Below are 27,678 nucleotides of genomic sequence, written 5' to 3'. Positions count from 1 at the left end.
GGGTGGGATCCCCGGGGGCAGCCGCTGTAGCTGAGGGTCTCCCGTCGTGGGTCTGGGGTGGGGGTCCACGGTGGGATCCCTCCCTAGGAGAGTGAGACCAGAGCGACGGCGGAGCAGGGGCTGCAAAGATCATGGCTTCTTTATTTTCAGATTTAAAACCAACAGCAATCCCCGGGGTCTCGGGGCACATCCCTGTGAACCAGGAAGGGAGCGAAGAGCCGGGGTGGAGGGGAGCTCCCTGCAGCCGCTCTCCCTCCCACCACCCTCCAGTAAAACCAGCTCCCTGCTTGTACTGCACATACAGGTCTGGGAAGGGTTAAAAACAAAGCACACCCCCTCCTTCTCCATCTCCAAGAGACGGTGGGACCGCGCCAACATGTCCATACCGCTTTGACCCGAGGGCTCCGCGCCATCACCAGCGCTCTGCCGCACCGGCGTGCCCCCCCACCATCACCCTCCCCATCCCAGTTGGCAAGAGAGGGTGTCTGGTCGCTCACCCTGGCCCCTCCGTCAGCGACTGAGGGTGGCCGAGTCGTAGCTGTTGATGAAGTCCTCCAGCTCCCGGAGGTGATGGATCCGGCCTTGGCGGAGGTTGGCCCTCAGCGCCAGCCCCAGCGCCGGCTCCATGGAGGGCTCCTTCTGCAGCAGCATGGTGGCCACCACCGCGATGGTCAGGCTGAACTGCTGGTACGACTGCAGGGGAGTGGCACGGGGGTCAGCACGGGGCACCCCAAAACCCCCCCACCAGCAGAGTGCAGCCCTCCAGGGATATTTTTTTCCCCTCGGTCTGGTCCGCGAACCGCCCCGACAGCATCTGTGCCCCTGCAGAGCCCTTCTCACTCACGAGCACTTTCCCCTGCAACCACCACTCCCCAGTGACTCCGAAAATGCCAAATCCAAGTCCCTCATCACCTGGCATCACTCCTGCCCCGTGAGCCCCCCACCCCACGGCCGGTCCCAGACCCCCGTGTGCCTCAGCCAGGGGCCACCAGCACTCACCAGCTCGATCTCTTCCTTCCTGGCGAGGACGGCGGCAGAGCGGAGGTCCGTGCCGGCCGGGATGGGTGTTGGGAGCGTGGAGCAGAGCGGGCGCTGGCCGTCCACAGCCTGGGCGACGGAAAAGGCGAGGGAGGGTCAGGTGCTTCCAAGGGGAGAGGGACTGGGCAAAGCTGGGGCTGCCGGCACTGGTACCAGCCAGGCACCGGTCGCTATGGTGGGACCCGCTGGGACCTTGGCTCCCGGGGATGCTGGTTTGTCACCCTTTCCTCGGGTGCGGGAGCTGCCCCTTGCTCCCCCCTCTCCACTCCAGCCCTGGCAGCATCACCGCCGAGAGCCCTGCTAGCACATTTCTCTTCCCCATTAGATGGTAATTAAGCCACCCTGCAATGCTCTCATTCGCTTCGTTAAAGCTTGAGTCCCGGGGTCGTTCACGCTCCAGCACGCTCTCAAGCCTCTAGTTATTTTTTTGGCCTTTCTCCCAGCTGTCTCCCGTTTATCGGCATCTCCGGCACAGCCGGCACCGGGGCGGACACGGGCTCTGCCTCCAGACAAAGCAGCGCTTGAACCCCAGCCCGTAATCCCGCAAATGGGGAGGCTGGAGGGAGCCCCCGCCGCCGCTCCCGCGCTACGGCAGCAATCCCGAGGGAACCCCTCGGAGGAGCGGAGGCAGCCCGACGCCGTACCGGCTCTGTCTCACCAGACCCAGGAGGGTGCCGGGTCTCCGGTGAGGTCACCGGCGCAGCGCAGACGTCGGAGCTGGGCTGTGTATCGGGCTCCAGCGCAGCTCCCGGCAGGACCTGCGAGTTTTCGGATGGCTGAAGGCCAGCGAGGAGCTGTGGGAGAGAAAGCGGCTGGGGGAGGAAGGCAGCAGAGTGGGGAGCCAGTGCCTCCAGCACAGCCCTGCCCTGCCCGGCCTCGCTGGGCTCTCACCAGCACAGGGGACGCGCGCCAGGACGTACCCCGTCGCGGGCAGCTCCTGCCTCGGCTTCTCCAGCTCCGCTCGGCCGACGCTGCCGTCCGCGGGAAGACGGGGAGGGCTCAGCACCCACCTCCCCGGCAGAGCTGGCCGCCGCTGGGACCCTCTCGGCAGGCTCCTCAGGGGCTCCGGGACCGTGGGGATGTGAGCCAGCGCCTTCGCCAGCCTCAGGGACGCTTTGGCTGGACGGCTCGGCCTGTGTCAAAACGTTACAGATGGATTGCAGAGTCCACGGCGAGGCCTCGCAATGCCAGGGGGAAAAAAACTGTTCTGCAAAGGGGACTGCACTCTCCCACCTCCTCCTGGGCACTGGTTTTAGGTGGGAGGAGGAGATGCTTCCCTGTCCCGGCTGAGCTCTCCTCTGGTGGGGCTGGCTTCGTTTCCAAAGCAGAGGAGCCCTGGTCGTGGCTGCCCGCAGGATTCTGCCTGGCTCCCGGCTCGACCTGCGGACACGCACCGGCGTGAGGCCAGGACACAGGTCCGGCCCGGGGAGAAGAGCTGGGGGGCAGGACGGACGGGGTGCTAAAACCCAAAGGAAACCACGGGGCTTCGCAGCCCTGGAGAAGAGTCAGGAAAATTTCCGTGCCTGGCAAAGAGACAGCGAGGTGAAGAGCGAAAGGGCTGGATGAGAGAGAAGGAAGAGGTTACACTGGCCGAAGAGAGCCCCGAGCCGGGCACCTCTGGGAGTGTGAGCATCCCTGCCTGCCCCCAGGAGAGGGGGGCTCTCCTACCGGCGTGGCTCCTGCTGCCCGCTCTGGCTCCGCAGCCTCTGTTGCAGCTGGGGGATCAGCAGCTGGGCTCTTCTGAGCGGTGCTGGCTGGTCCGGGGAGCTCCAGGACCTTCTCGGTCACCACCGGCGGGCTCTGGGGGAAACCACGCCGGTTAGGGGCACAGCAGCACCGTGCCGGGCTCAGACCGTGCAAACTCATGTCACTGTTGGGCGCTGGGAGGGAGAGGATGAAAACTCACAACCTGAGCCATCTGCTCCCTGCTCTGGGCACCATCTTTGGAGGAAGGAAGCGGCTGGGGTGGATCAGGGCACTGCGGCTCTTCTTTGACCGCTGGCCGGCTCGTCCCAGAGGTGGAAGGAGAGGACCTGGAGGATGGCGGATGTCCTGCGGAGCGAGAAACACAATGGGAGCAACTCCTTGCTCTGCCCGAGGAGATGCTGGCCAGCACAGCATGGGGCCCCTGGAAGCCCTGGGCAGCCAGCAGAGAGTCAGCACAAACCTCTGGAGGGCCGGGGAGACGGGAGACGCCGGACCAAGGTTAACTCTCGGTAGCTACGGCGAAGACGTCGGCAGCGTTTCGCACCCAGGCCACGATAGGGCCAGGACGGGCAGCCATCCCAGAAGCCTTCTCGCTCCCTGCGGAAGCCAAGGCAGCCCCAAGGAAGGGGATTTAGGCTGGAAGGGTGCAAACCCCCCCCAAACCCTGAGTAAGACCAGCTTCAATGCTGCATCACCCCTTGGCTGTGCACCAGAGCAGAGCCTGGCCCCTGTGCCCACCACCCCACAGCTGTGTGGTTCCCCCCGTACCCCCCAACCTCGGCAGCAGCACCCACCATGGCAGGCTGGTGGGGGGCCAGGGTGGGTGCTGCTCCTCGTTGGGGAATTCAGGCCAGGGAAAGCAGCCAGGGCCGGGCAGCGGTGGCTCCTGCGGGGAAGGGTTTAGACGCGGAGCAGGACAGGGGACGCTGCGACCGAAGAGCTGCCGCTGCTCCCAGCACCGTGCTGGGAAACCTGTCCCCACGCGCCGTCCCTGCCTTGTTTCACTCACCCTCTGCCCTCCGTCCCACGGCCGCTGCCACCCCCCCGGCCCACCAAGCCCTCACCGGGTGCCAGCCCTCTTCGAAGCAGCCCTCAGGTCCTCGGTTGTCTTCTCTGTCGTCCCAGGGGGGTGGCGGGGGACACTCGTGGGGTGCCCATCTCCTGTCCTCCTCATCACCACGGAAGTCGTCTGGGCCAGGGAAGGGTCTGGGGTCCCAGGGACCAGGCTGCAACGGCAAATCATTGCCAGTGAGGACAGTGGCCACGCTGCCACCCCCCTCCAGCCCACCAACCCCTCACCGGGTGCCGGCCCTCTCTGAAGTCACCCTCAGGTCCTCGGTTGTCTTCTCTGTCATCCCAGGGGGGTGGCGGGGGACACTCGTGGGGTGCCCATCTCCTGTCCTCACCCCCACGGAAGTTGTCCGGGCCGGGGAAGGGTCTGGGGTCCCAGGGACCGGGCTGCAACGGCAAATCGCTGCCGGTGAGGACGGTGGCCACGCTGTGGGTAGCCACACAGCTGCCACCCCCGTCCAGCCCACCAGCCTCTCACCGGGTGCCGGTCCTCTCTGAAGTCACCCTCAGGTCCTCGGTTGTCTTCTCTGTCATCCCAGGGGGGTGGCGGGGGACACTCGTGGGGTGCCCATCTCATGTCCTCATCCCCACGGGAGTCGGGAGGGCCAGGGAAGGGTCTGGGGTCCCAGGGACGGGGCTGCAATGGCAAATCGCTGCCGGTGAGGATGGCAGCTCTGGAAGTGACCTCAACAGGGTGTTTCGGCTTTGCCCCGTCCCTGCCATGGCCCGCAGCTCTTTCTGCCTCTCCTGCTCCCGGGGGAGCCCCCAGCTTTGGCCACCCCGGATGCGTAGGTGAACCTCGCCAGCCCCTCGCTGCACGGCTGCTCGCCCCGGCCTCTGCCGCCTTACCGGGCACCATCTGCCCCTGCCTCTCCTGGGCCAGTGCTTCCAGGGTGGCTTGTCCCAGACGTCGGGGGGGCCGTGAGCGTGGGGCGGCGGTGGTCCAGACTGCCACGGGCCGGGCTGCGGAGAGGGCACAGGGAAATGAAAGCAGGATGAGACCCTCACCTTTGCCCTCGCACCGGCTGGATGCTGAGCAAGGGTGGGGAGCCAGCAGCCCGTCCTCCCTCCTCTCCCAAGCGAGGTCCCAGACAATTCCCAATTCTTCCCCATGCCGCAACAACGCACTCCCGGCTCTCGGCATCTCGAGCGAAGGAGCACCAGCCACCTATCCTTGCCCTGCAAAGCTCCTCTGCTCCCAACCACAACGGCAGCCCCGGCTCTGCGGCAGCGGGAGGGTCACAAAACCACCTACCTCCCTGGGGAAGTCCGGGAAGCCCCTCCTGCAGCCCAGCGGTGAGAACATCTCGCCAAAAGTTCGTCCTGGCCCCAGTCCCGGCGAGGAGAAGGCCCCCGGGAGGTCAGCACCCAGCTGCAAAGGGAGAGGCGTGGGTGAGCACGTCCCACAGGACGTCACTGCCGGCTCGGGGCTGGCTACCGGCCACGTGCCACCTGCGGCACTCCCAGCTCCGCCGAGCCCCGAGCGTTGGGTGGCCTCCAGAGCCGCACGGCACGGCCGTCAGCGGGAGATGGGCGAGCTGGCGGCCACATGGACCCGCTCCTCATCCCAGGAGGGGACACGGGCCCTGGCTGCCCCCTCAGCACCAGGCACCCCTGCACCCTGCCCAAAGCGGCTCCCCTTGCCCGTCCGAGCCTCTGCTTGCTCGCACCCACGTTTCGATCGCCTGTGCAAACCCCACGGGTCACAGCACCCATCGGCACCACCCCGCTATCATCCCGCGGGGTCCTGGCCCGCTCTCCCCCTCCGGCACCACAGCGGGGCCAAGCCACTCGTGGGGTGCCCCTGGCCAGCCCGGCACTGCGGCGGGGTGCAAGCCCCGCTCCAGGCTGCGTCCCTGCCCCTGTGCTGCTCCCACGAGCCCGGTTTGGGGACGCAAAGGGGCTCCCCAGGTCAGCCCCTGCGGCTTCGGCATCGCCGGGCGGCAGCGGCTGCGTGGGTCGGAGCTCAGGGTTTACGGCAAGGGCCGTCATCCGAGCTAGCAGGGGATGCTCTGACCCGAAACTGGCTGACCCCAGCCCGGCCAGGGCACTGGGCTCCCAGTGCCACCAGTTAGCACTCACAGGCTCGGCCCAGGCTGGCAGGAGTTAATGGGAGCACAGGCACCACTCTTTGTCTCACGGGTCAGCAGAGAGCATTGAGAGTAAAAGAGAGAAAATATCACTTTTGTCCCCAGATTGAGGTTTTACCTGGCAGATCAGTCCCAGGCGGCCCTGGAAAGCAGCTCGCCCGCCCAGAGAGGCGAAGCAGGGAGCGCTGGGCGCAGACCCCCGCACCCCAGCCCGGCTCCCCGCAGCTCCTCACCCCCGGGGCGGCCGGATCTCCCCCACCCCTCGCGTTTCCTGACTGGAAACCAATAGCGAGCGGCTGCTGCCAGCGGCCAATTCCCCTCTGGGGAGCTCCCTCGGAGCCCTCCGGAGCTTTTCACTTCCCTTCCGCCAAAGCCGAGCTGCAAACATCCTCCTGGAGCTTTCACTCCTGTTTGCAGGAGTAAATCCGGACACGATTTCAGCCCCCGAGAATAAACGCTCCCCGTGAGATGCGTCCACCGGATTCGTGTCAACGAGAGGCGATACCAGGGGCGCACGCTGAAGTGTGACCCTCTCTGTACGCGGAATCTTTAATTATCCTTTAATTATAGAGCCACAGGCTTAGGAGAAACAGGTTGATATGTACATAGTTTTAAGCCCTTTTTTTTTTTTTTTTTGGTAAACTGTATAAAAGTTTTGTTGTAAATGTATTTGAGTTATTGAGATGTGTTTGGCAGGATTCACTCCTGCCTTGGCAGTTTAACACAATTACAGGTTTTACCTGCTCCAGGGTTATAAGAAGGACACTGAACAGCGGAGCGAGCAAAAGGGGGGAAACCTGGACTGGGGGCTGATGGCCACGGGCACCTAAACAACTACTTTTAGCTAATTAACATCTGTATAGTGGCCGGGGACACGCTCTTAGCCAGCCAGCACCAGTCAGGAACGGTGTGAGTAACCAAGGGAATGTAGATTGTGAGCTCCCCCCCCAAAAAAAAGGAGACAGGCACGGCGTGGGGACCGGGAGAGGTTATAAATACTGTAACTGTGAACTAAGGGGGTGCGTCTTGGTGGACGCGCCCAGCGCTGTTTGCTTGCCTCTATTCGATTAATAAATTGCAAATTATAATTGGAATCCTGTTTGGGACTAAATCATTTCTCACACTCCACAAGAGGGGAAGCTGACTGACAGATGCCTCTCATTTCCACAGACCCCAGCCAGCACCTCTTCTCAAAATGGCCTCTGATACCCAGGGCCAGCCAAATTCCTCTGGGTATCCAAGATCCCTCAGCAAACCTGGTTTAAAGCAGGGTTTGAGGCAAGACCCCCAAACTCTTTGCACCGCATCAGCTTCTGGATGCAGCTCCTGTTCCTGCTCCGTCCCACCTCCGTGCCTCCACCGTGCAAGGGGGGACCCCGCACCCCCACGGCACTGAGCATCCCTGCAACGGGGGACCCTGCATCCCCGACAGCAGCATCCGTGCAAGCCCACATCCCTGCCTCCATCCAGCTCCAGCATCACCTGGATTAGCCGAATGATCCCCGGGATGTCCCCAGCCTTGTGCCCAGATGTCCCCAGCCTTCAGGGTCGAGGAGGGGAAAGGGAAGGGGGAGACAAGGGTCCAGAGAGCGCGGTGGCCCAGCAGGAAGGCACGCTGCCATCTCACCCACCTTTGCCGATGCCGGGAGGCCGAGGAGCAGCGTGCCCAGCGCCCCGCTCGCCGGGCACGGCTGGGTCCAGCACCAGGGTGGCTGCGAGGCTTCGTCTCAGCGGTGCTGCGTTCGCCAAGAGCCACCGGGACCGACGTGCCGCGGAAGCCGCCTGTGTCCGTTCACTCTCGAGCACCGCAGCCGGGTTTGAGCCCCGCTCGCAGCATCGCCGTCCCCCAGCAGCCCCGGGGCCAGAGCCCGCTGCGGCTCTGAGGGTTTCCCAAGCCCGCTGCCAGCCCAAGGCATCGACTCCAGGGACGGCCAGGCTCTGGGCACCTCTGCCAGGCACCTACACCGTCTCCTCCTCCCAGTTTCCCTGCATTCCCACAGGGAACGGCACTCCCAGGAGTTCCTCAGCACCAGCCAGATGCGTTAGCGCAAGGTACAGCCATCTCGCCCGGCCCAGCGATGAGACGCATCGCCTTCCCGATGCTTAGCGAACATCTGCATCGTGTCAGGGTCTGACAGCAGCGGGAGGTGCTGCTGGGGGCTGGGAATGCTTTGATAACAAGCTGGTCCAAACTGGTCTGCCCAGCAATGCAAACTCCTGTATCAACACGGAGCGTGAGGACGAGTTTGTGACCTTGCAGGAATGCGAGAGGAGATAAGGGAGAACAGGGAGGCTCGGAGTGAGCTTGCTGATGCCAAATGTTAGCAAAGGAAGAGATAAAAGGGAAAGCCCGAAGTCTGAAGCGCAGTAAAATCCTTCAAGGACAGCAAACGAGCGGTGCCGTTCGCAGGGACAGGGCAGCCCGTGGCCCATCCCCATCGGAGCTGGCTGCTTCTCAACGCTGCTCCCACCGGGCAGATAACACACAGCTTTCCAGCTGGTCGGTTAATTATAGCCTCTAATAAATCAATAAACTCTTAAGCCTCTATAAATCAATTAACTAACCGGCTGGATCAATTAGCTCTTTGGGCTAGGAATGCAGCAGCAGGGACAAAGGCGGCTGCAGCCCGGATGGCCGCTGTCGCAGTATGTCCCTCTCCAGAGCCGAGCGGCTCCGTCACCCCCCGGCTCCTCAGCTGCTGCACGTCCCCTTAGCAGAGCCTGGCGTGGCGACCTGGCTGTCCCCAAAGAGGAGGATACCTAGCTCTCAGCAAGCAAGGGAACGGGAGTAATCGGAAAGCTGTGCTAACTGGTAGAAATTGTGTGTAAGGATAAGCTAGGCTGCTTGCTAAAATCTTTACAGAAAGCTCTGATCACAACTACAGCCCTGTAGCCAGCTCTCATTCCACAAACGATCCTTAAAAGAACCTGGCTGTCCCCGGAGCACGGGGTGACACACAGCACACCCCAAAAAGGTACAAACCGTGTCCAGTCTGGGGCTCTGCAGTGAACGCCTCTGCTCGAGCCAGGTTACTTTAGCAGGCGGCACTCCCATCAGCCGCCTTTTCCAGGCACAAGAGCTCAGCCGCAGGAGAACACGTCGGGTTGAGGCCCCGTCTCGGTGCACTGACCCGCTCCCAGCTCACCCGGCAAACGCCCTGTCCCGTCGGCAACCAGCCGTCACGGTGACCCTGGCTGCTCCGTCCCGGATTGTTTGATGTGAAACCAGGTGCGATTCAAAGGAATCAACTCCTGGAGGGACCGTTAAGCCAGCGCTCCTTTATTTTCGCGAGCGGGGAGAGCACAGGGTCCGCTGTGGTCTCAGTCAGCTTTTAGAGTGATTTTATCAAACATCCCGCGTGGTTAATCTTCGATAATCAAGCAGTCAGGTTCCATAACTTCAGCGCTCTATTGTAGCTAATTTTATGGTTTCCTAGATAACGAGGTTTACGTATCTAAAAGCAACCGTCTCAGTACGTATCGTGCCCCTGCGGAGGGGCAGGCCCCTGCCTGAGGTCAGAACGTTGTGTTAACAACAAGAGCTCTTGTTTTCCTAACTCATCCTTATGCTAAACGCTACGTTAGGTCAAACAACCCATACTGAACTCAATTCCTTAATTAAACCCCCCTCTTTTCTTTAAGCTATCGCAAATTGTTTTGCAAAAATTCACTCACAGCCCATAACACGCGTACTTGTTGAGCAACGGCTCGCATCTTCCACCACAGCCAGAGACTGAGCACAGTCAGTATGACGGCTGCAGGGATCAGCACCAGTACAGGATGTACCCAAAAGCTGAAAACCTGCGCAGCGGTCGGTGATTTTAATGATGTGTTCAGAAAAACGTCCCACCACGGCTGTGATATTCTTTATTTCCAGACTATCGTGCTGGACTTGCCACACTGCTCGTTCGGAGCTTTTTTTTTTACCTTTTTTAATAGCGCCTCAGTGTCTGGGTGGGAGAGCATTTTCTTAAGAACCACACCCTGATGGATTCTACCTCATGCGATAATTTCTTTAATTTCTTGTAGCAAGTTTCCTGACATCCCCGACGAGATCAGAAACCACGGATTGTATCCAGAGCTGGGTTTGTGTCGTTACTGCTTGGAAATCCTCGGTGGTGTGACTGGCTAATAAAGATGTAGGGTCAGCGGTTAACTTTCGAGACTCAGCTGTTATCAATGATGATCTTAATGGTACCTCTGGTTTCCCTAAATCGGAGGCAGCTACGCTAAGTTTGTTAATCAGTACCTCCTTGTCGTAGTTCAGCCCCGATCGGGACCAGACTACGCAGTCTGTCTCTCGTTCCCCCCACCCTCCGAGAGAACAGGGGGAGATGATATAAGAAAAACGGCTCAAGGTTTGAGATAAGGACAGGGAGAGATCCTTAAAGTTACCGTCACGGGCAAAACAGACTCGACTTGGGGAAAACTATTCATTTATTTCTAAAACTAGCAGGAGAATGAGACAGAGAACAAGATAACCTCCCCCCACCCCTCCCTCTTCCCGGGCTTAACATTATCTCTACTACCTTCCCCTCCCGAGCGGCACGGGGGGGGAAAGGGAATGGGGGTCGCGGTCAGTTCATCACGCGTTGTTTTACGCCGCTGTGTCATCGTCGGGGGAAGAACTCCTCGCATTCCTCCTCTGCTCCAGCGTGGGGTCCCTCCCACGGGCCACAGTCCTCCGTGAAACTGCTCCGGCGTGGGTCATCTCTTCCACGGGGTGCAGTCCCTCCAGAACAGCTGTCCCAGCGGGCCCTCCACGGGCCACAGCCTCCTTCAGGCCTCCACCTGCTCTGGCATGGGGTCCTCCACGGGCTGCAGGGGGATCTCTGCTCCTCCGTGGGCCTCCATGGGCTGCAGGGGGACAACCTGCTCCACCATGGTCGTCACCACGAGTTGCAGAGGAATCTTGGCCAGGAGCCACGTTACTCCTCCCCCTCCTCCTTCACTGACCTTGGCGTCTGCAGCCGTTCCTCACAACAGGCTGGCAGACGCCTCTCAGGATCCTTTTTACATCTTATTCACTTCTCATCTCCTCTCCACTTCTTGCAGCCGGGCCGGGCCGAGTTGGGCCCAGTCGGCTGCCCGGCGGGAGGCCAGAGGGTGAGGCCTGCAAGGCCCGTGAGGCTCGCGCTTCCCCCTCTCTGCCCCCCGCTCAGCTGCTTCACATCTCTCCCTTTTTTTTTTTCCTGTTTTCCCCTACTTAAATACGTTATCGCAGAGGCGTTATCACGGGACATTCTGCTACCAATCGGCTCGGCCTTGGCCAGCAGTGGGTCCGCCCTAGGCCCGGCCGAGTCCACTGAACAAAGGGGAGCAACTTCTAGCAGTTTCCTACAGAAGCTGCCACCTTAGGCCCCCCCTCACTAACAAAACCAGAACACTCCTGATCAACAGAGTTTAAAACTCCCAATCCAGATCCAAACCATCCGGCTCAATCTCTTGTTTTCTTGAGTGCTGAATTCTAGAACGTAACCGCGCTTTCCATCCTTTAAGACTCTGTGAGCCAGAAGGCAAACATTCTGATTTTATCTGGGATGTATCAACTCGTACGTTTACCTGTAGTTTTTTTAAATATGTGGGATCCAGAAATAATTTCTGCTCGTTGGATTGCCTCACCACCTAAGGACCTGCGAACGAGAGGCGGTGATATTTCACGGCACAATTAGCTGGTTAAAAAGGAGGGACAGTGGCTGGACTTGGAGTGGTTGTGTTTCTCTGAGGCATTATAAGCAAAAAGGGGAATATTCCTGAGAGGTTTTCCAGGCTCCACAGCGTGCTCGGTTTGCGCTGTTCTTTGCCGTTATTTACTAAAGCGGCACTGGGGTTGCTGACGCGTAACACTTAACGTGGCCGTCGGTAATTCCCATACGGCAAGATTCCCTTTTCGGTGCCGTTGTACCTTACATTCAGAGTGACATTTTCGGCATTTTTCAGATGCCGTACAAGTAGCCAGACTCCCAAAGGTAAACGGTTGGGTGAAATGTCGTGCTTCCTTTTTGCAGATTACATTTTCCCCAGATATTGCGTATTTCCTATATGTTGTGCTAGAACTGAAAACAGAACGTTTCACTCTCAGAGAGGGAAAGGGCTCAGGGGAAAAAACGGATGAATCGGTGGCTTGTGCTTCCCTTAAACTCTCTGCAGCTGTTACACCCATTAGGGGAGGACCTGAAATCAGAGCCACCTGCCGACACGATTTTGTCATTGCCTTTCCAGCGTGGGTAAATCCTACGCATAGAATCACTGAACTGGCTTTAGGTCGAACCTCCGCCTGACGGAACACGCTTACAGCTGAGCACAGACACGTCCGCGGTTCCTCCAAACTGTACGTACCAGCCATCGATACAGGAGATCGGTGCACTCGCTCTGTTTCAAATTTACGTGCCACGTCCACCAAACTTTTGCTGGTCCGGTACGTCGGGAGGTTCACTTTTGCTCTGGTAGAGGATCCTCATCGCGCTTCGGAGCTTTCTTCATCCCGTCGTACTCCGTGTTTCAATTTAACTGTTCCCGGTTGCGCTGTCTCCGGCCTCCCGGGGGTTCCACTTGCCCAGACTCCAGGATACGCTTGATTCAGAATTTCATCTGGAATTTCTTCTGGTTCCTTATCTGTAATTAAAGCTAAGGTCAACATTTTAATTAGTTCTTTCTCTTTTACTTTTAGTTTATTCCCTCAGGGGTAAATTTAATTTCCGCTTGTAGTTTTTCTAGTCAATCCCTCCCAGTGAGAGCTTTGCGTGCTGGGGGCACGTACAAAAATGGATGTATCCCTATTGATTCGCCCAATTTAAAGGACAGCGGCTTCCTGAATGATACCTTCTGCCGTTGGCCTGCTGCCCCGAGCACGTTTATAGCTCGTCCTGGGCCTATTTCTCCCAATTGCATATTTAACTCAGAATTTGGGAACAAGGTTCGGGCACAGGCAGGGAGGGGCAGAGGAAACAGGAGAGACGTTTCCCAGATGCCAGCGCCGTCCTGCCCACGGGCACGGCTGGTGGGTGCTTACGGCCCAGCGCTGTCCTGTCGGGAGCAGCGCCGCGGGTTCCGACCGCTCCGGCACCCAGCACCCGGAAAAATCCCAGCCGGAGAAGGAGCAGAGGGTGAGGGCCCACGCAGCGCTGCGGGAATTCCCCCGCTTCCCACGCGTTTTTCCCTTAACTTATCCCCCCCCAGCCCCCCAGCAGCGGCGATTCCCGACGGCGGCTGCCCTCACCAAGGGAAAACCCCGATCCCGCCGCGCGGGGCTCAGCCCGGGGGGGGGCACCCCTGGGCCTACGGCTGGGCCCAGAGCCCCCCTCGGGATTTTTATTTTTTTTTTTTATTATTTTTGTTTTTCCTTGCAGGCGGCAGCCGCTAAAAACAACCGGCGCAGAGCCGGGGGGTGCGGGTGCAAAGGGAGGGGGCGGGGGGGGTGCAAAGTGGGGGGTACAACCCCCAGAAACACTCACACACACACATACACCCCCCCCCCCCCTTGCACAAGAGAAGCGTCGTGCAAGGCCGCCCCCCCGCAGGGCGCACGCGCAGCACGAGGGCGCTGCGGGCCCCCGCCGCGCGCCGGAAGTGACGGCATCACGCGGCGGCGGCGGAGGAGAAGGAAGGAGGGAGGGAGGCGGCATGGCGGCGGCGGCGGCGGCGGCGGGAGGGTCGGGATCCGCGCCGCAGGGGCTGCGCGGGTGGCTGCGGAGCGCTTACCGGTTCGCTACCGATCGGAACGACTTCCGCAGGTCGGTGTGGCTGGGCGGGGCGGCGGGAACCGGGACCGGGACCGGATGTGGGACCGGGTGGCAGCGCAGCCCGTTTCTCTTTTCAGGAACCTGTTGGTGAACCTGGGGCTCTTCGCCGCCGGAGTCTGGGTCGCCCGAAATCTGACGGACATCGACCTGATGGCCCCGCAGCCCGGCCCGTAGCGGTGAGTCCCGGCGGGAGCTGCGGGGCTGGGCGGCCCCGGGGGGATGCGGGGCGTCCGGGAGCTGCGGCTTTCTGTATAAATTTAATTGGTCACCGTGCGAGGTCACCAAATAAGAGATAACGAGAGGGACTAAACCCTGAGCGCATCCCAGCCCCAGGAGGAGTAAAGCCTAACGCCGTCCGATTTGCGCCAAGCGTTGAAAAGCCGTGGTAAACCGCTGTATGCCAGTGACCAGACTAGAAAAAAACAAAACAAAACACAACACCTTGGCTAACTTTGCTTAATTGCTGCCCTAGGGAAGAAGTAGACCTGCAAGAGAGAAGAGCTCATCCCTCCCCCGGCACACGAGGACCAGGAGAGCTGCGTGCAGCCGTTACAAGTTCCGACCCGCTCACGGGAGTACGTTCTGTTCTCCTGCTCTGCAGAGCTACTACTCGCGCTCCAAAGCCGTCATGCCTGAAGCAGTGACGAGGAGGGGGGGAGCCTTTTCAACGTGAGAGGGAGAATTTTTTCTCAATTCATTCTGCAAGGCACAGTGAGACTAGTTTTCTCAAGGATGTGAAGCCGCTGTGCGTGGAATTTTCTTCTGTACCCCCTCCGACTGTTTAATAAAGTATGTAAAATAATGACATAACCCACTGGAGTTTCGTTTTTTTTTTAATAAGAAACTTCAGCTTACAAAAACAAGGTGTAAAAAGTGTAAAGATTTACAAAAAAATCATAAAAACATGATTTATATTTCACACCCGAAAGACAAAGGAACAAGTCCAGTCCTGGGTTGTAAGCAGGACCCATCAGCTACTGATTCCAAGGAAAAACCAAACGGCGACAAGCCCTAGGTCAACTCTGACCACCAGGTTTTGTCCGGATGAGATAAAGCTGGGACGCAGACGGTAGAGGAACCGTGACTGTGTGGGGGAAGAAGAAGCCATTTGGTGTTGCATAGCATTTTAGTGCCCTGGCCTGAGAGCGCAGCTTGCCCTTACCAACTTTTAAAGTCCGGCTGCGGGTGGTGAAGCTGTTTGGGAAAGCACCACGCGAGGCTGACGTGGGAGCTGCGGCCGGGATTTATTTACTCTGAGGCGTTAACGCAACAGCTCCCCGAAGATGCTTTTTGTAGAGCAGAGAAACTTCCCAGCTCCGAGCGTTACGGCAGCGGGACTGCAACATGGCTTCAGGTTCTTTGGACGGTTACGCACGGGTTTTTCGTTTAAGACATTCTTCTGAAGTGGCGCTGCCTCCGCGTTTTGTGACCGAGAACTGCCCCCTTACCCGCCCCGGAGAGAAACTCCGTCCGCTACCGGTAACAGATTCTTAAAAATGCCGTTTTCAAAGCGGGTATTTTAACATCCTGTGAAGAAAAGTTCTTTTGAAGTACGGATAATCCAAGTTCTGCAGAAACAGCTTCTGCAGGAAAAGGGGATTAATTAGAACATTAAGTCATTTTATAGTTAATCTCAGTTTTGATTTAGAACACGCTAATCTCCTCGGGAGGCCTGGGTTCAGGCAGGGGGCAGTTCAGTGCATAAGGCTGCCATAGGTGACTTACTGGATGTTCTCTTAACAAACCTTGACTAAAATAAAAGCTGCTGAACCCAAAGATTAGGAGCAGCGTGCTTGCACCGAGCTGCGAGACAGCTGGCCAGATCGCCAGAAACATTCAGTAATTAATTGGATTCTCCTGACACTTGCTGCTGCCTGGGAGTGTCCTTGAAGCAAAGGCAGCTCATTCATGAGCACAGCATGGCACACATCGGCTTAAGTCATTAGTGACGCAAGTACCAGAAACTTGAAGCAGAAACCGGAGGCTGCTCTGACTGAAAACTTCCACAGAAGCCAGCGAAAAATGGGGAAACCCACCCGAGCTCCAGCCTGGCTCCTCACCCAAACTGCGCAGCGTTTAATTCCCGTTTTCACAAGGGCTGCCAGGGGATTGCGTCCCGAAGGAAAACAGCTCGTCTTCTATCCGGCCTCTGCCAACAGCACCCTCCCAGCAACCTTAACTTAGAGCGGGATTAACTTTTGTAAAGTGCTGAAGATTAGCTTTAATTCTGCCCTTACTCCAGCCAACAGCGGAGCTTCCAGGGCATTAGCAGAAGCAGGGTCTCCCCAGCAGCATCCTGCCCAAGCCCCTCACACCTTAACGGAGCTCGCCTCGGCAGCGCTCCTCTTGGAGAAGCTGTCTGAAGTTCTAACCTGGGTTTAAGTTTCTTTCAGGGAAAAGCAGACCTGTTAAAAGAAGTCTGTCTGGAAGCAAACTCATCCACTTGTTCCTTTCCCGTAAATTGCTCGTTAGATGTATAGAAGGCTGTGGCTTAAAGAGTTTGTGACTGCTTAACCAAAGCTGAGGTTAAGCAGGGGAAAAAATAGGGCCTAATTCTTTTACATGGGCTCTAGCTTGGCAGTTGCTGTAAGTCGCACATCCCATAAACTAGAGAAAAAACTTGTTTTTCACATGAAAACGTGTGGTTGATCTTGGAGGAGCAGGAAACAGCCTTGAGGGCCAGGGCCGGTAAGGAGAGTGAAGGTGACACTTGCTATGAAAATGCCATTCCTAAAGCAGAGGTGCGGAGTTTCGCAGCCCAAACACTATGCTAACTGCAGAAGAGGAGCCTCACCGGTGGTTATCCTACTTTCTCAGCTACCGCTGCCGCTCAGTGCGCCACGAGCCTGTGGTGACATTATTCACGTGCACAGCTCTGCCTGCCCGCGCTATCGTACATTCTTTAATCTTGCCGCAAACGCGGCATGGGTTCGTACTAACACAGGTGTAGCAGTACAAATTATCCCCATGGAATGGATATGGTTATCTGAGGAAATAAGGCCAGCCTAAGCACTTCACGCTTAACCCTGCCCAGGCTGAAGGGATGGGGTTGTTCCTCTCTAGCAGGAGCGACATTCGGAAGCCCCGCGCTCCCGGAAAGACATGCTCACACTGAAGTGGCTGTAAAGCAGCAACAGAAACAAGAGGAGGAGGCCTTTTCTACAACTCCAGATTCCACCAAGACCCGGTTTGACAAGTCAGGGCGCAGCACTTCAGCGTGGAGAAAACAATCATCAAATTCACCACCTGCCACCTCTACTGGAAGTACGTCATCAAGACTAAAAAGTACAAATCACATCAGGTAAAGTCATCAACTATCATCTCCTCTCTCACTTCCAGTTACGCAGAGCATTTACCGTGACGCTGTGGGCTTTAAGTAACTCACTCCTTTATAAAACTTGAGATTTTTGGGGTGGTGTTCCTTAGGAACTGTAATATTGAACAGAAAAGCACCATTTGTTTTGCCAGTATGAGACTACTGATCACAGAAAGTTTTTGCTGCAAAAACAACAGGAGGTTGCTGCTAATGAGACTGCGTTGGGATGTTGTTAATGTCTCTGCCTGCAAAACACACAATCCCCTAACGCACCAGGCCCCCTTATCGGACGCTTCCTGTCTCTTCTAAACTTAGATCACAGCTGAGGTCAGCTTGGCTTTGTTTGTACTGCTTGTTTCGTTCATCCCGACTCCTTCCCTACCCCCAGCACGCACAGAATCAGTAGTACAGCAGTTCATAAAATCACAGAATGGTTTGGCTGGGAAGGGGCCTTTCAAGCCCACCCAGTCCAACCCCCCTGCCAGGAGCAGGGACATCTCCAACCACATCAGGTTGCTCAGAGCCCCGGCCAACCTGGCCTGGAATGTTTCCAGGGATGGGGCATCCACCGCCTCTCTGGGCAACCTGGGCCAGTGCTCCACCACCCTCAAAAAATTTTTTCCTAACATCCAATCTAAATCTACCCCCCTCTATCTTAAAACCATGACCCCTCACAGCAGGCCCTGCTGAAGAGTCTCTCCCCACCTTTCCTGCAGCCCCCTTTGGGCACTGGGAGCCGCTCTCAGGTCTCCCCGAAGCCTCCTCTTCTCCAGGCTGAACAGCCCCAGCTCTCTCAGCCTGGCCTCACAGCAGAGCTGCTCCAGCCCTCTGATCATCTTCATGACCTCCTCTGGACCTCTGGATTCAAGAAGAACCCGAAGGGTACAGCGCTTTGCTGTAACTGCAGTGCATTCTGTACCACGCACAGGCTTCAGAACAATAAATAGTTAACAGTGGTTAAAGTCAGTCTTGGGCCCCTTGGGCTACTTTTTTTTTTTTTTCTTTTCCTTCTGCCCCCCCTCCCCCTTTTGGAAATGTACACTGCAAAGCTCATTTTTAAGACTTAATAACTCTTTCAAAATTATTTTGGCCCACCATCCTTCAAACAAGTGCAACCCGTACACACACGCACAGAATAAAAACCAGGACGACAGAAGGAGCAGCCTCAAGGCACACCCCTAAAATCAACTCAGCTTTTGATCATTTAAACGAGGTTTTACAAATTTAGAAGCTTGTTAGAATGCTTCACATTCCCCTCTGCAATAAAGGGGAATCAACGTTAACGTAACAGACACCAGAACCCCCACCGAACTGAGGTTTTATATTCCCACAGGCAATAAATTCTCAACCTAAGTCTGATCCCAAACCTGCCGAAGGGATTAGCGCTCACAAAAAGGCAGTGTTCAGAGCTGGTGCTTGGATTTTAATATTTACTTTGAAGAAAGGACACATGGCCATCTCACACAAGTGTATCTATTGCATATTAAATTTACGCAGGCGTCACCACGGCACGCTTTTCCTCACGCTTGGAAATATTTGCTGGGCTGCGGAGAGGAAACCTGTGCAAACACTGCCATGGCAATGGGAACTGTTTGGGTTTGTTTTTTTTTTCCCCCTAAACCAGCAACTATCATCAGGTTTGTAACAGAAGGTGCTTCCCAAAGTTGCAGCTACTCTAGTTTTTAATCCTTGCTCTGAGCTGCGTGCTCTGACAGATGTCAACTTACGGCCCTGGATGGCCTAAGAAAACCTAAGAAGCCAAATCTAGGGAATGTAAAAATGTCAGTGATGCTGAGTACTTGTAAAACCACACAAATCTGTCTGCTGCTTCAGTCAAGAGGGGGGAAATTCACCACTTATCTCCCAAACATTTCTGTCCCATGCGAAATATTATAGGATACAAGGCACCAAATCTAAGGAGTCATACAAAACCAGTTCACAAAACTGTATTGGCCGGTAAAACCGATCTCCCTGTCTTGTCTCTGGCTTACGTAGCTCTCATTCTGCCACGCCAGTGACTTCCACTGGAGCTCATCCTGGGGTAATCTCGCAAGAGCCAGAGGTTTCGTTAGTCCCTCTCACTGGGATGCAGTCAGGCATATTGAGGCCTCGGGACGTTACAATCAATAAAAGAATTTCTAAATTACCACCAAGACAGTATTTGCGCTAGAAGCTTTGCCTTCTAAAAGCAAAAAAAAAAAAACCTGAAAGTGAGTCCACAGGACACATTTAATGCTTTTACTGGTTTCAATTTTCTTCCTACGCTCAAAAAACCATCTGGAAGTCCCTCAGTGGGGGTGGTACCGCCACCCAGAAAAGTCTGATGTCAAGCGTTTAACGGGCATTATTCTGTTTGTTGCCTCACATGAACAACTTCAAAGCCAGACCAGAGAATTGTTCTGGTCAGAACTAATGGGAAAAAAACTTTTTTTTTTTTTTTTTCAGTGCTTTGCAGAGAAACTGGTTTTGTGGTATGCATAGTTTAACTTGGGAATACAGACACAAAGGGATAACGTAAAGGCAAGTTTACGTAACTAACTTGCTAGCAGAATGAAGTTAGCTAAAATAAAGCGGTTTCCCACAGGTACAGCACTTGCTGTATCACACCTGGCCACGAATACGTTAAGATTCTTCATCCTTAAAAACATAAAATTAAGGAACGCAAATTTACTTATAAATTGAACGGAATAAGGATATGCTGGGGAAAGTTCTGCCCCCAAGGCGGCATGCTCTGAGCCGGACAGTCTGCAGGTTCCTCTGCCTTCAGACCACAATCTGCGAGGTGCCAAGAACCTCACCCTCGCTCCGGGCGCCTCTCAAGGCCACTGACTCCTTCCTACAAGACTGAAAGCCCAGTACAGGAATCCCAGCACATAGAGAAACCAATTCTGCTTCCAGTTGTACCAAAATAAAGGTTTTTCATGTTGCAGACGCTTAGCTTGCACCTCCCAGCTGTGGCCACTTAACTCCGCTGGTGAGTTAAGTCACATCATCTGCCCAGGTATTTGCAAAAGCAGAGCCTAAACCTGGAATTATTCTAAATACGCGTCAGTGAATTAGCAGAATTTGAAGCCATACCGTTAAAAGAGGGACAAAGTTTGCTTTACAGGCTACCTGTTGTCAGGCATGCACTTAATTCACCGTAACTGCAAGCAGTATTTGCATCTTACTGCTGTAGAGAGGTAACTTGCAATCAGCATTTCTGGCAAACGGGACACTATAAAACAGCGTCCCCCACGGAGGGAGCGTTGGGCTGTGCTTATCTAAAGAAGCCTGCAGGAGACAAATATAAACCAAACAGCATAAAAAATGCTATACGCTATCGCTTCCAAATCAAAGCTAAATATTACAGAAACCTCACAGTGCTGGAAAAAGCAAGTTTATTTACTTGGACGTATAATTCATTCCTTCCCTATCAGGGCAATCGTTCTTCTGACTGCAGTACCTCCACATCTCCACACAACTAAGCTAACGTCACACGGAGAGGCCACTCGTGTCAAAAGATGTCACCAGCAAACGCTACAAAATCTGCTTGGGCGCAGGAACGCTCGCAGCTCCCCGCTCCGCTCTGCAACCCGCTCGGTTCACGTGATAACGGCATTACGACCTGAATTCAAATATTAACGCAAAACACTCAGTGAAAAGATGAGCGCTCACAGCGAAGAGGCGCGGCTCGCTGCAGTAACAACTACCGCTGCATTGCGTTTGGCCTTTCTGTCCAGTTTTTAATTTGCTGTTTGACACACACAGTTCACAGAGCGGAAGTTTTGCTCCAGAAAAGAATCCATCGTGTCCCCGATAATCACAAGCAATTGATGTTGATTCTTTCAGGAATGTCAACTTCTACCCGTGCTGAACCCAACGCAGCTTCCCCTGCAATCAGCAGTCACGTTTACTTTCATTGGATCTAAATTTGGCCTGTTGCATTTTTATTATTTACTGGTAGCACAAAGAATCCCCTACCTAGTAAATTCATAGACAGACATTTCGTAAGAAATCCTTCCAGACCCTGCTATGTTTAGACAAACCTAGGCTAAAACTTTTGAATCAGTTCCTAAGGGACTGTTTAAATCTGTCTCGTGTCAAAAAAAAAAATAAGAGCATATGATCTCAAAATTACACTTAATTGTCAAAAAGACAGTTTTTGTAGGCTCAAAAAGCAGTGTGTTGCTCAGACACCAAAGAATTGGGAAACTTTAGGGACAGAGGAGACCTAGCGCAACGCTGTGCTCTGACAGAAGAAGTTTAATGTTTGCTGTGCTCATCTCTGCGTGGCTGAAACGATCAACAGTGGCCAAAGGAAGAGAGACCAGCCTGCCCGCGGGAGAGGAGACGAGACGCGGCAGTAGTAGCAGTGGAAAGAGAGGAATGGTATTTGGGAAACTTACCCCCCTCCAACATCACAGGGCTGTCAGTGCGCGTCTGATGGGCAAATGCTGACGAGAATAAAAGAAGAGGGAGGAAGAGAAACACACTTTCAGAACTTCTCTGCCTGAAAATGGAACCAATTCTTTTGGAGAACCTCCTATTTTAGATTGCTTCACCTTTAACCACTTTAAAAAAATTACAAACTATGAAGATTGAAAGACGTCATGTCTCTCTGCAGTTACATATTCAGATTCGAGTAAAACGTGAAATGTGAATAGCCAAATCCCAAATTATAAAAACACCTGAGGTGCAGCTGTAGGCTGAGAAGTGACTATAAATAGTCAACTAAGGCCCTATGTTTCTCATAGAATTCTAAAATCAAGATGATTACAGATACAGACATTTCTGTAGCCTTTCCAACGCAACATGGAATTTGACATTTAACCACGTTCCTTCCCTTTATGTCCCAGCAGAAATAAAGACTTCACAGGCTGAGTTCTGCGCGCTACACCTGTGCAACCTCACTGCGCCTTGTGTGACCACCGCAACTCATGGATGTTTCTACCCCAGCAGCAGTAACAGAAGCGAGCTCTGACTCCCACCGTCGTGGTATTACCACCACCCTGTTCCCCTGAGGAAAACAAGCCACACTTGTAAAAAAGTGCTAGTCTGCCAGTGTAAGATGCCGCCGCGCGCCACTGTTCTGCTGTCACAGCTGTGCAAGCCAAGGCTCAGAACTGTTTATAAACCGAGTCAACAAAGTAATGCCAGCAGAAGCCTGTGGTATAGGCTTTGTTTTTGCTGCCACTGTAAACAGATACGACACACAGGTACATTCCTGTTTCATTGCAGGGTTTTCTTTTTGTATTTCAACACACTTTCTCCAGAGCAGAACTGTTTTAAAATCACATTCCCAGTGAATTTAGCTGCCAAATCAGTTCAGCTCAGAGAATAAACCACCAAGTCTGCACACAACCCTGGTAACACTGAGAAAAAGAGCTATTGCAAAGCTTGCCAGGCATGGGTTTGCCCTCAACTGATGGGAGATAAATTGGTCTCACAGAGATAGCTGACGCCTGGAGGAACATTTCCTCTGGTAGAAGAACATGAAACATTTCTCCAGCAAGAATGGCTCTTCGTGTAGTCAACTCCATCTATCCAACAACCGTTCCAATAAATACCCGGGTGACTGTGTGATTCAAATCCTGGAAATCTGAACGGCAATTAGAGGGGGGGGTACTATACCTGTTCCTTCTGGAGTTTAATCAGCATCACTAGGGACTGACAGTTTTTGAAGCCAGCTGAATGCTTCTGTTTCCTGGTTGTGCTCATTTGTTACGTGCCTGATGTGATCCCTTTCTGATATGAGATGAACGCTATACAGCATCAAACTTTCCCATTTCATTTTGTGAGCATAACTTAACAACAAGATGCTTTAAAAACAAGATTCTGACTGCAATCTTATGTGTCAGAATTGCACAGCTCGATACTCTTTTCCAGATCCTGGGTGGCAAACATCATGATCTGATCCTCTTCCTGCAGTGAGCCTTTTTTCCTACAAAGAGGAAAGATGTGAACGCCAATGGTTTAAAAAAAAAAAACCCAAAAAAAACCAACAACAACAACAAAAAAAAACCAAAAAACAACCCCCAAAAAACTGTTGACTGAGTTACAGAGAATCATGGGAATGGCAGTCCTCTGTCCTTATCACTATTTTCGGATGGCACCTGAGCTTGAAGTTGTTTTTCTGAGATTCTTGCTTTGTCCTGCACTGTTCTTTGAGTGTAAAAAAGAATGTAGGCCTGGGTTTTGCACACCTCCTCCACGCTACATACATTCAACTTGGAGTCGTTGCAGTGGACCCAAAAACCTAGGAATCAAAGTGAGAAAGAGGACATTAGTGAGGGAGGCGTCACTCCTCCTGATTGCATTTTGGAACTGTTCGGAGGAAACATCCACAGAGAAAGGGCTGTGTAGGAGAAAAGGCATCTCCAGCTCTTCCTCTACAGATGCTTTGGAAAGGAGTTTCTAATCTGGAAAACATTTTGTTCACTTCTGTGCTGTTAACAAGAGTTTAGAAATACCAAATCGTAATTTAATCAATTGTATATTATAGCCCAAAGTCTCAATTAGGAAGGGAAAAATCCCCCGGAGACAGCCAATTTGTACCTCTCTCTCCACAAGTCAGAAGGCAGAGTCAATACTAATTCAGCTGCAGAAAGAGACTGCTGGAAATTCACAAAAACCCTGTGGATGTTATTCATGAATAGTTCCTGGCCAGTTTCAAAACACTTTCTGTTTATCTCATCATCCCAAGGATCCTGAGAAAAGACACCCAGCTGGAGCAGCTCCACGGAGTTACAGCGCATGAGAAAACGAAGCATTCATGCTGTTAACAGCAAACAAACTACCGAGTGTCAGGAAACTCGATTCCAAACAACTTGGATCATAAAGCTTTACAACGCACTAGGTCTATGGAATAAAACGCGACTTTCTTGAATTTGTTTCCCCCGTAATAAGGCACACGCACCTCCCTCTGTGTTGTAGCAATATGCTGTGTAGTGTCCTGAGCCAAACCCTTTCCCGTGATGCATCACCACAGCGGAGAGGTCATAGACAAAGGTCTCTTTGTCAAGAGAGGAGAGAGAGTCCCTGCAGCAGTAAGGTTCCATGTTTAATACCTGGTCAAAGAGGACATGGACCCCAATCTTCTCACGGTGATTACGTTCAGACCACCTGCAAACACAAGGGCACGAATCAAAGACTCGGGATCCGGCTTCTCGACAGCGGTACAGGGCTGCGGGAAGATGCGGGAAGATGCACAGAGAAGTAGTGGCAACAGGCCACACAAAGCAAGCCAACACCTGCTGTGGCAGTCAAACAGCATTTAAAATACTCAGTTCTGTAACTATAAAAACCACACACCTCAACTGCCTGTGCTAGCCAGTTTAGAAGCTTTTCATAACATTTTGAACTTTGTCTGCCATGTTTTATTCAACAGGTAACTACATAATATTGGCATTTAACCATCACAGGCTTTCAACAAATCTGCCACTCAACCGGTCAGTTCATCCGTCTGACAGCCACTGTTTCAAGTTGTCTGCAAACTCAGACAAATAACGTTCAGTATAAGTCAAGGAAATTAATATTAATATTTACAAACCATGACATTGTGTGTATAGTAGAAAACACGCTACAAAGGGGCTACGGGTTGTAATGTGAGTAGTACTCTGAGAGGGTATCAGATATCTGGTTTGGGTAAAAAGTTTATACACATGCACTTAGCAGGAAGTGAGAGAAGTTACAGGCCCACACTAATCGCCTCTCTCCAAAAAGACAGAGGCAAGTCCTTTGCCTGGCACCACGTAGTGTGCCCCACTCACCTGAATCGTTTAAGGTGCAGCCGGAGGACCTGAGGTAGTCTGTAGATCATTAACTGCTTTTTAGCCTCACTCAGAACAAGAGGTTTAGGAGAAGACTTTCGCCTTTTGCCTACCAGGAAAAAAAAATAATTAAAAAAAAAAAATCAAGGCCAAGATTGTTAGGCTGTAATTAATTTTCAGGAGGGGAAAAGAGCACATTCTGAACTTTTTCTTCCAGTAGCAGCAGTCCAGCTCACATGCACTCAGGATGGACACGCAAGCAAGTATTTCTTATTCATTCATTCACAGAGCAGGAACTTCTCCAGGATCAAAACGCTCATGTTGAAAAATACTTCAACTTTTTCACTTCTGTGATGCTCATAACCACACACACAGTTACCAGCTTCAAGCTGCTGACGCTGACATTTTGCTCTGAGAAATATTAAGACACAGCTAGGGCCAAAGACCTCCAAGGCTGTAGCAGTTTCCAGAGATGAACTACTAGCACACAAATAATATTATTTGACACTGTATTCTGTTAAAATACTCCTTATTACAGCACCACAACAAAGCTTATAGTAGCAAGCCTCACTAGCTCAAGAATATTAATACAAGCCAGCAGAAAGTGCTTTCAGCAAGGTTCCACTACCTACCCAAGAACGTAAAATAACTGCTGAAGTGAAACTGGAGAATAGGAAAAAAGGTTCCTCTTCCCAGTGATTAGTCTTTCCAGGACACTGAACATACGACCGTACCAGGAGGAAGACAGGTGGCTTTCAGAGCTTCCAATAAGAAATGTACCTGTTAATTAGATTTCTGCACCAGTTTAGAACAGATGGGTTGCCCCTCCTCCGTCACGTCTGACAAGCAGTGCCCCCAATAATTTTTGGCACCTAGACACAGGATGGTTGCCTTCCCCTGGCTTTTTTCAGCTGGTTAATGTTTCCTCAGCCATTTAACTCTGAAGTAACTGTTCAACTCAGGCTTTCACAAAGAATCAAAGAAAACAGAGTTTAGATGAACCAGTCCTCATCTGTATTGACTCTTTGTGAAAATTACTTGTGAATCAGAATCTGTTCAAGTTATATTGGCTTTTTTTTTCAAGAACATCTAGTCAATGGTTATTTCCTAATGTTTTGTGAAAATGTTTGGTAACAGATTTGCAAGTTGATAGAGAACAGATTTCTACAAATATCTGCTACTTCAGCTGCATAGCTGCAACGCAAGTCAAATTATTGGCATCTTCCTCCCACAGGGATGAACGTTTTCCATAAATACCTGCATGAAAAAAAGATTTCAAATCCAGCTTATCAGAGTGCTGAGCTGCATGATCATACACAAGGCTAAAAATTATTTTCAGGCATATAATGACCTTACGCTCACACCTACTACAGCAAAGCAGAAGTCATCTTCTAGCTGAGCGCAGCAAAACACGTGCATTCATGTAACGGGCAACACATTAACCTGAGACTCTCAGAATAATGTCAGCTCATTGCTTCTTGACAAAATGCTACAGGGAGTTGGAAACTCTAACCTGGCAGCAGACCTTGAGAACTCTGCATTTTTGTTTTCTGGTTAAAGGATTCAATCAAAACCAAGCAGCATATAGATGACTTGTTATAAAAGCTTTCCTGCCATGCAGAGATGAGCGAACCACAGGGGATTCTTTTGCCTCTAAATTCAACCCCTTCTCCCCTCAAAAACTCTTGAAGTTGCCTTCTGCTCCAACACAAGCAGCGAGAACAGTTCTGAACGGGGTGGTATGAAATTGCGCTGCTGAATGGCAGAGACGAGAGAAAAATAACGGATTGGATCCAAACTGGTGCCCAAAGGCACCAACAGGAGGAAAAAACAGCACGAGCAGTGAGGAAGAACAGGGTTTTCAAATACATACAGGCCATGATATAAGTTTCCAAACACACAAAACGCATCAGAAACCTCTCACTCGGAAGAAACAGACAGCGGAAAGGCAAAGGCAGCAGCAGGACCGGACTCACTGTTGCACTGGTCGCACGCGTATATCCTCCCTTCCAGAGCTTCGGTCTCGGTGAACTTGGCCAACATTTCTGTCAGCATGCACTCTGTCTGGTTAACAGGGACGACGCCTTTCTCAATAGAGTGATAGCGCTCGGGGAATTCCAGGGAAAGATCCCAAAAGGGCTCAACGGTGTTGGATTTGTAGTTGCACGTTATGCAGGTGACCTGGGAAGGAAACGTGCGTACGCAAGTGAAGTTATGGACACGTACACCTGCAGGCAGGCACTGTCACATCGAAACAGCCCGTTTATGCCCAAAAGGCAGTGCAGTTTCACGGACGTAAAGGCGATCTGTGAGTCAGGAGAAGCACTGCTTATTTCCAGTCTGAAAGCTGTCTATCTTGGGCAGACAAACTACTTTCTCAGTTCTCAAAGAAATGGAGACAATATTCACCTTTGTGGGATTCACTTCCTACGACAAACACCACTACAGGTATCATACCAACTCACAGCTGGGTAGCAAGCACCTCGGACCTGTTTTTTACTATAAAAAGTACACGTTTGCATTTATCATGCCCTCTTCCTTCCATGTTTTCTCTACTTTCCTCATGTATTTCAAAGTGTATAATGCCTTTAACGTTTCATCTGCTAACTAAATAAAAACTATTCATGATTGTAGCATGAAAGGACAAATTTCAGATGACGTTTTCTTACGTCACCCCAGAGTATTATAAATAAGAACAACAGAAAAGTTTTCAATTAAACTCAGAGGCAGAAAGCAAGAACACGAAGAGGTAACAAAACCAGAAAGCAGATCTGGTCAGACTCTGTGTTATTGTGAGAATCATCCAGCAGAAACCAGCTTCCAACCTTGCAGCCCACCAGTTTCATCCACTGAAGGCACCAGTAACTTTGAGATGGATTCACAGCTAGCAGACAGGGAAGGAAGTCTTTTGTGCATAGAGGGGTTTGAAATTCAATACAGTACATGTACACAAGAGTTACGCA

The 27,678-nt window shown here is 52.9% G+C and overlaps 3 protein-coding genes and 1 long non-coding RNA gene across 11 annotated transcripts in view; 2 read left to right on the top strand and 2 right to left on the bottom strand.

Annotated features, from left to right (window-relative positions):
- Nucleotides 1-121: 121 nt before the first annotated feature.
- LOC147597984 (uncharacterized) lies at nt 122-7,559 on the bottom strand. Of its 7 annotated transcripts, none has more exons than XM_086765872.1 (15): nt 7,538-7,559; nt 5,072-5,188; nt 4,666-4,779; nt 4,295-4,453; nt 4,045-4,203; nt 3,810-3,971; nt 3,540-3,631; nt 3,206-3,342; nt 2,945-3,090; nt 2,707-2,838; nt 2,272-2,418; nt 1,959-2,171; nt 1,683-1,832; nt 1,000-1,107; nt 122-693 (listed from the first exon to the last, which is right to left on the bottom strand). In XM_086765872.1, exons 2-15 carry the CDS (start codon nt 5,120-5,122, stop codon nt 511-513), a joined length of 1,953 nt encoding a protein of 650 aa, XP_086621998.1. In that variant the 5' UTR covers nt 5,123-5,188; nt 7,538-7,559; the 3' UTR covers nt 122-510. The 7 variants fall into 7 exon arrangements, with proteins under 7 accessions (XP_086621998.1, XP_086621996.1, XP_086621999.1 ...); XM_086765870.1 differs by lacking the exon at nt 7,538-7,559 and adding an exon at nt 6,025-6,115; XM_086765873.1 differs by lacking the exon at nt 7,538-7,559 and adding an exon at nt 6,025-6,115 and having other exon boundaries at nt 2,948-3,090.
- Nucleotides 7,560-10,003: 2,444 nt separating this feature from the next.
- LOC147597983 (uncharacterized) lies at nt 10,004-12,551 on the top strand. The gene is made up of 2 exons (XR_015260995.1): nt 10,004-10,151; nt 11,289-12,551. It is a non-coding gene; the product is annotated as an uncharacterized LOC147597983 (long non-coding RNA).
- A 960-nt stretch (nt 12,552-13,511) lies between these two features.
- TOMM6 (translocase of outer mitochondrial membrane 6) lies at nt 13,512-14,458 on the top strand. Its single transcript, XM_086765545.1, has 3 exons — nt 13,512-13,639; nt 13,726-13,824; nt 14,121-14,458. The coding sequence occupies exons 1-2, from the start codon at nt 13,530-13,532 to the stop codon at nt 13,820-13,822; spliced, it is 207 nt and encodes a 68-aa protein (XP_086621671.1). The 5' UTR covers nt 13,512-13,529; the 3' UTR covers nt 13,823-13,824; nt 14,121-14,458.
- A 9-nt stretch (nt 14,459-14,467) lies between these two features.
- The window catches only part of USP49 (ubiquitin specific peptidase 49), a 34,427-nt gene continuing 21,216 nt past the window's right edge, over nt 14,468-27,678 (bottom strand). Inside the window, exons 4-8 of one of the 2 annotated variants that reach the window (XM_086765543.1) lie at nt 26,692-26,896; nt 24,716-24,824; nt 23,863-24,068; nt 23,006-23,202; nt 14,468-22,887 (exon numbers count right to left, since the gene is read on the bottom strand). In XM_086765543.1, the coding sequence (XP_086621669.1) occupies nt 23,012-23,202; nt 23,863-24,068; nt 24,716-24,824; nt 26,692-26,896 (711 nt within the window). In that variant the 3' untranslated portion in view covers nt 14,468-22,887; nt 23,006-23,011. Of the gene's footprint in view, nt 22,888-23,005; nt 23,203-23,862; nt 24,069-24,715; nt 24,825-26,691; nt 26,897-27,678 lie in introns of those variants that run through there. The other variant, XM_086765544.1, reaches the window with a different exon arrangement.

Source organism: Chlamydotis macqueenii, chromosome 23 (assembly GCF_036417535.1).
Source record: "Chlamydotis macqueenii isolate bChlMac1 chromosome 23, bChlMac1.mat, whole genome shotgun sequence".
NCBI classification, from domain to species: domain Eukaryota; kingdom Metazoa; phylum Chordata; class Aves; order Otidiformes; family Otididae; genus Chlamydotis; species Chlamydotis macqueenii.
Note: the sequence above shows the minus strand (reverse complement) of the source record. Positions and strands in the feature narration are given on the sequence as shown.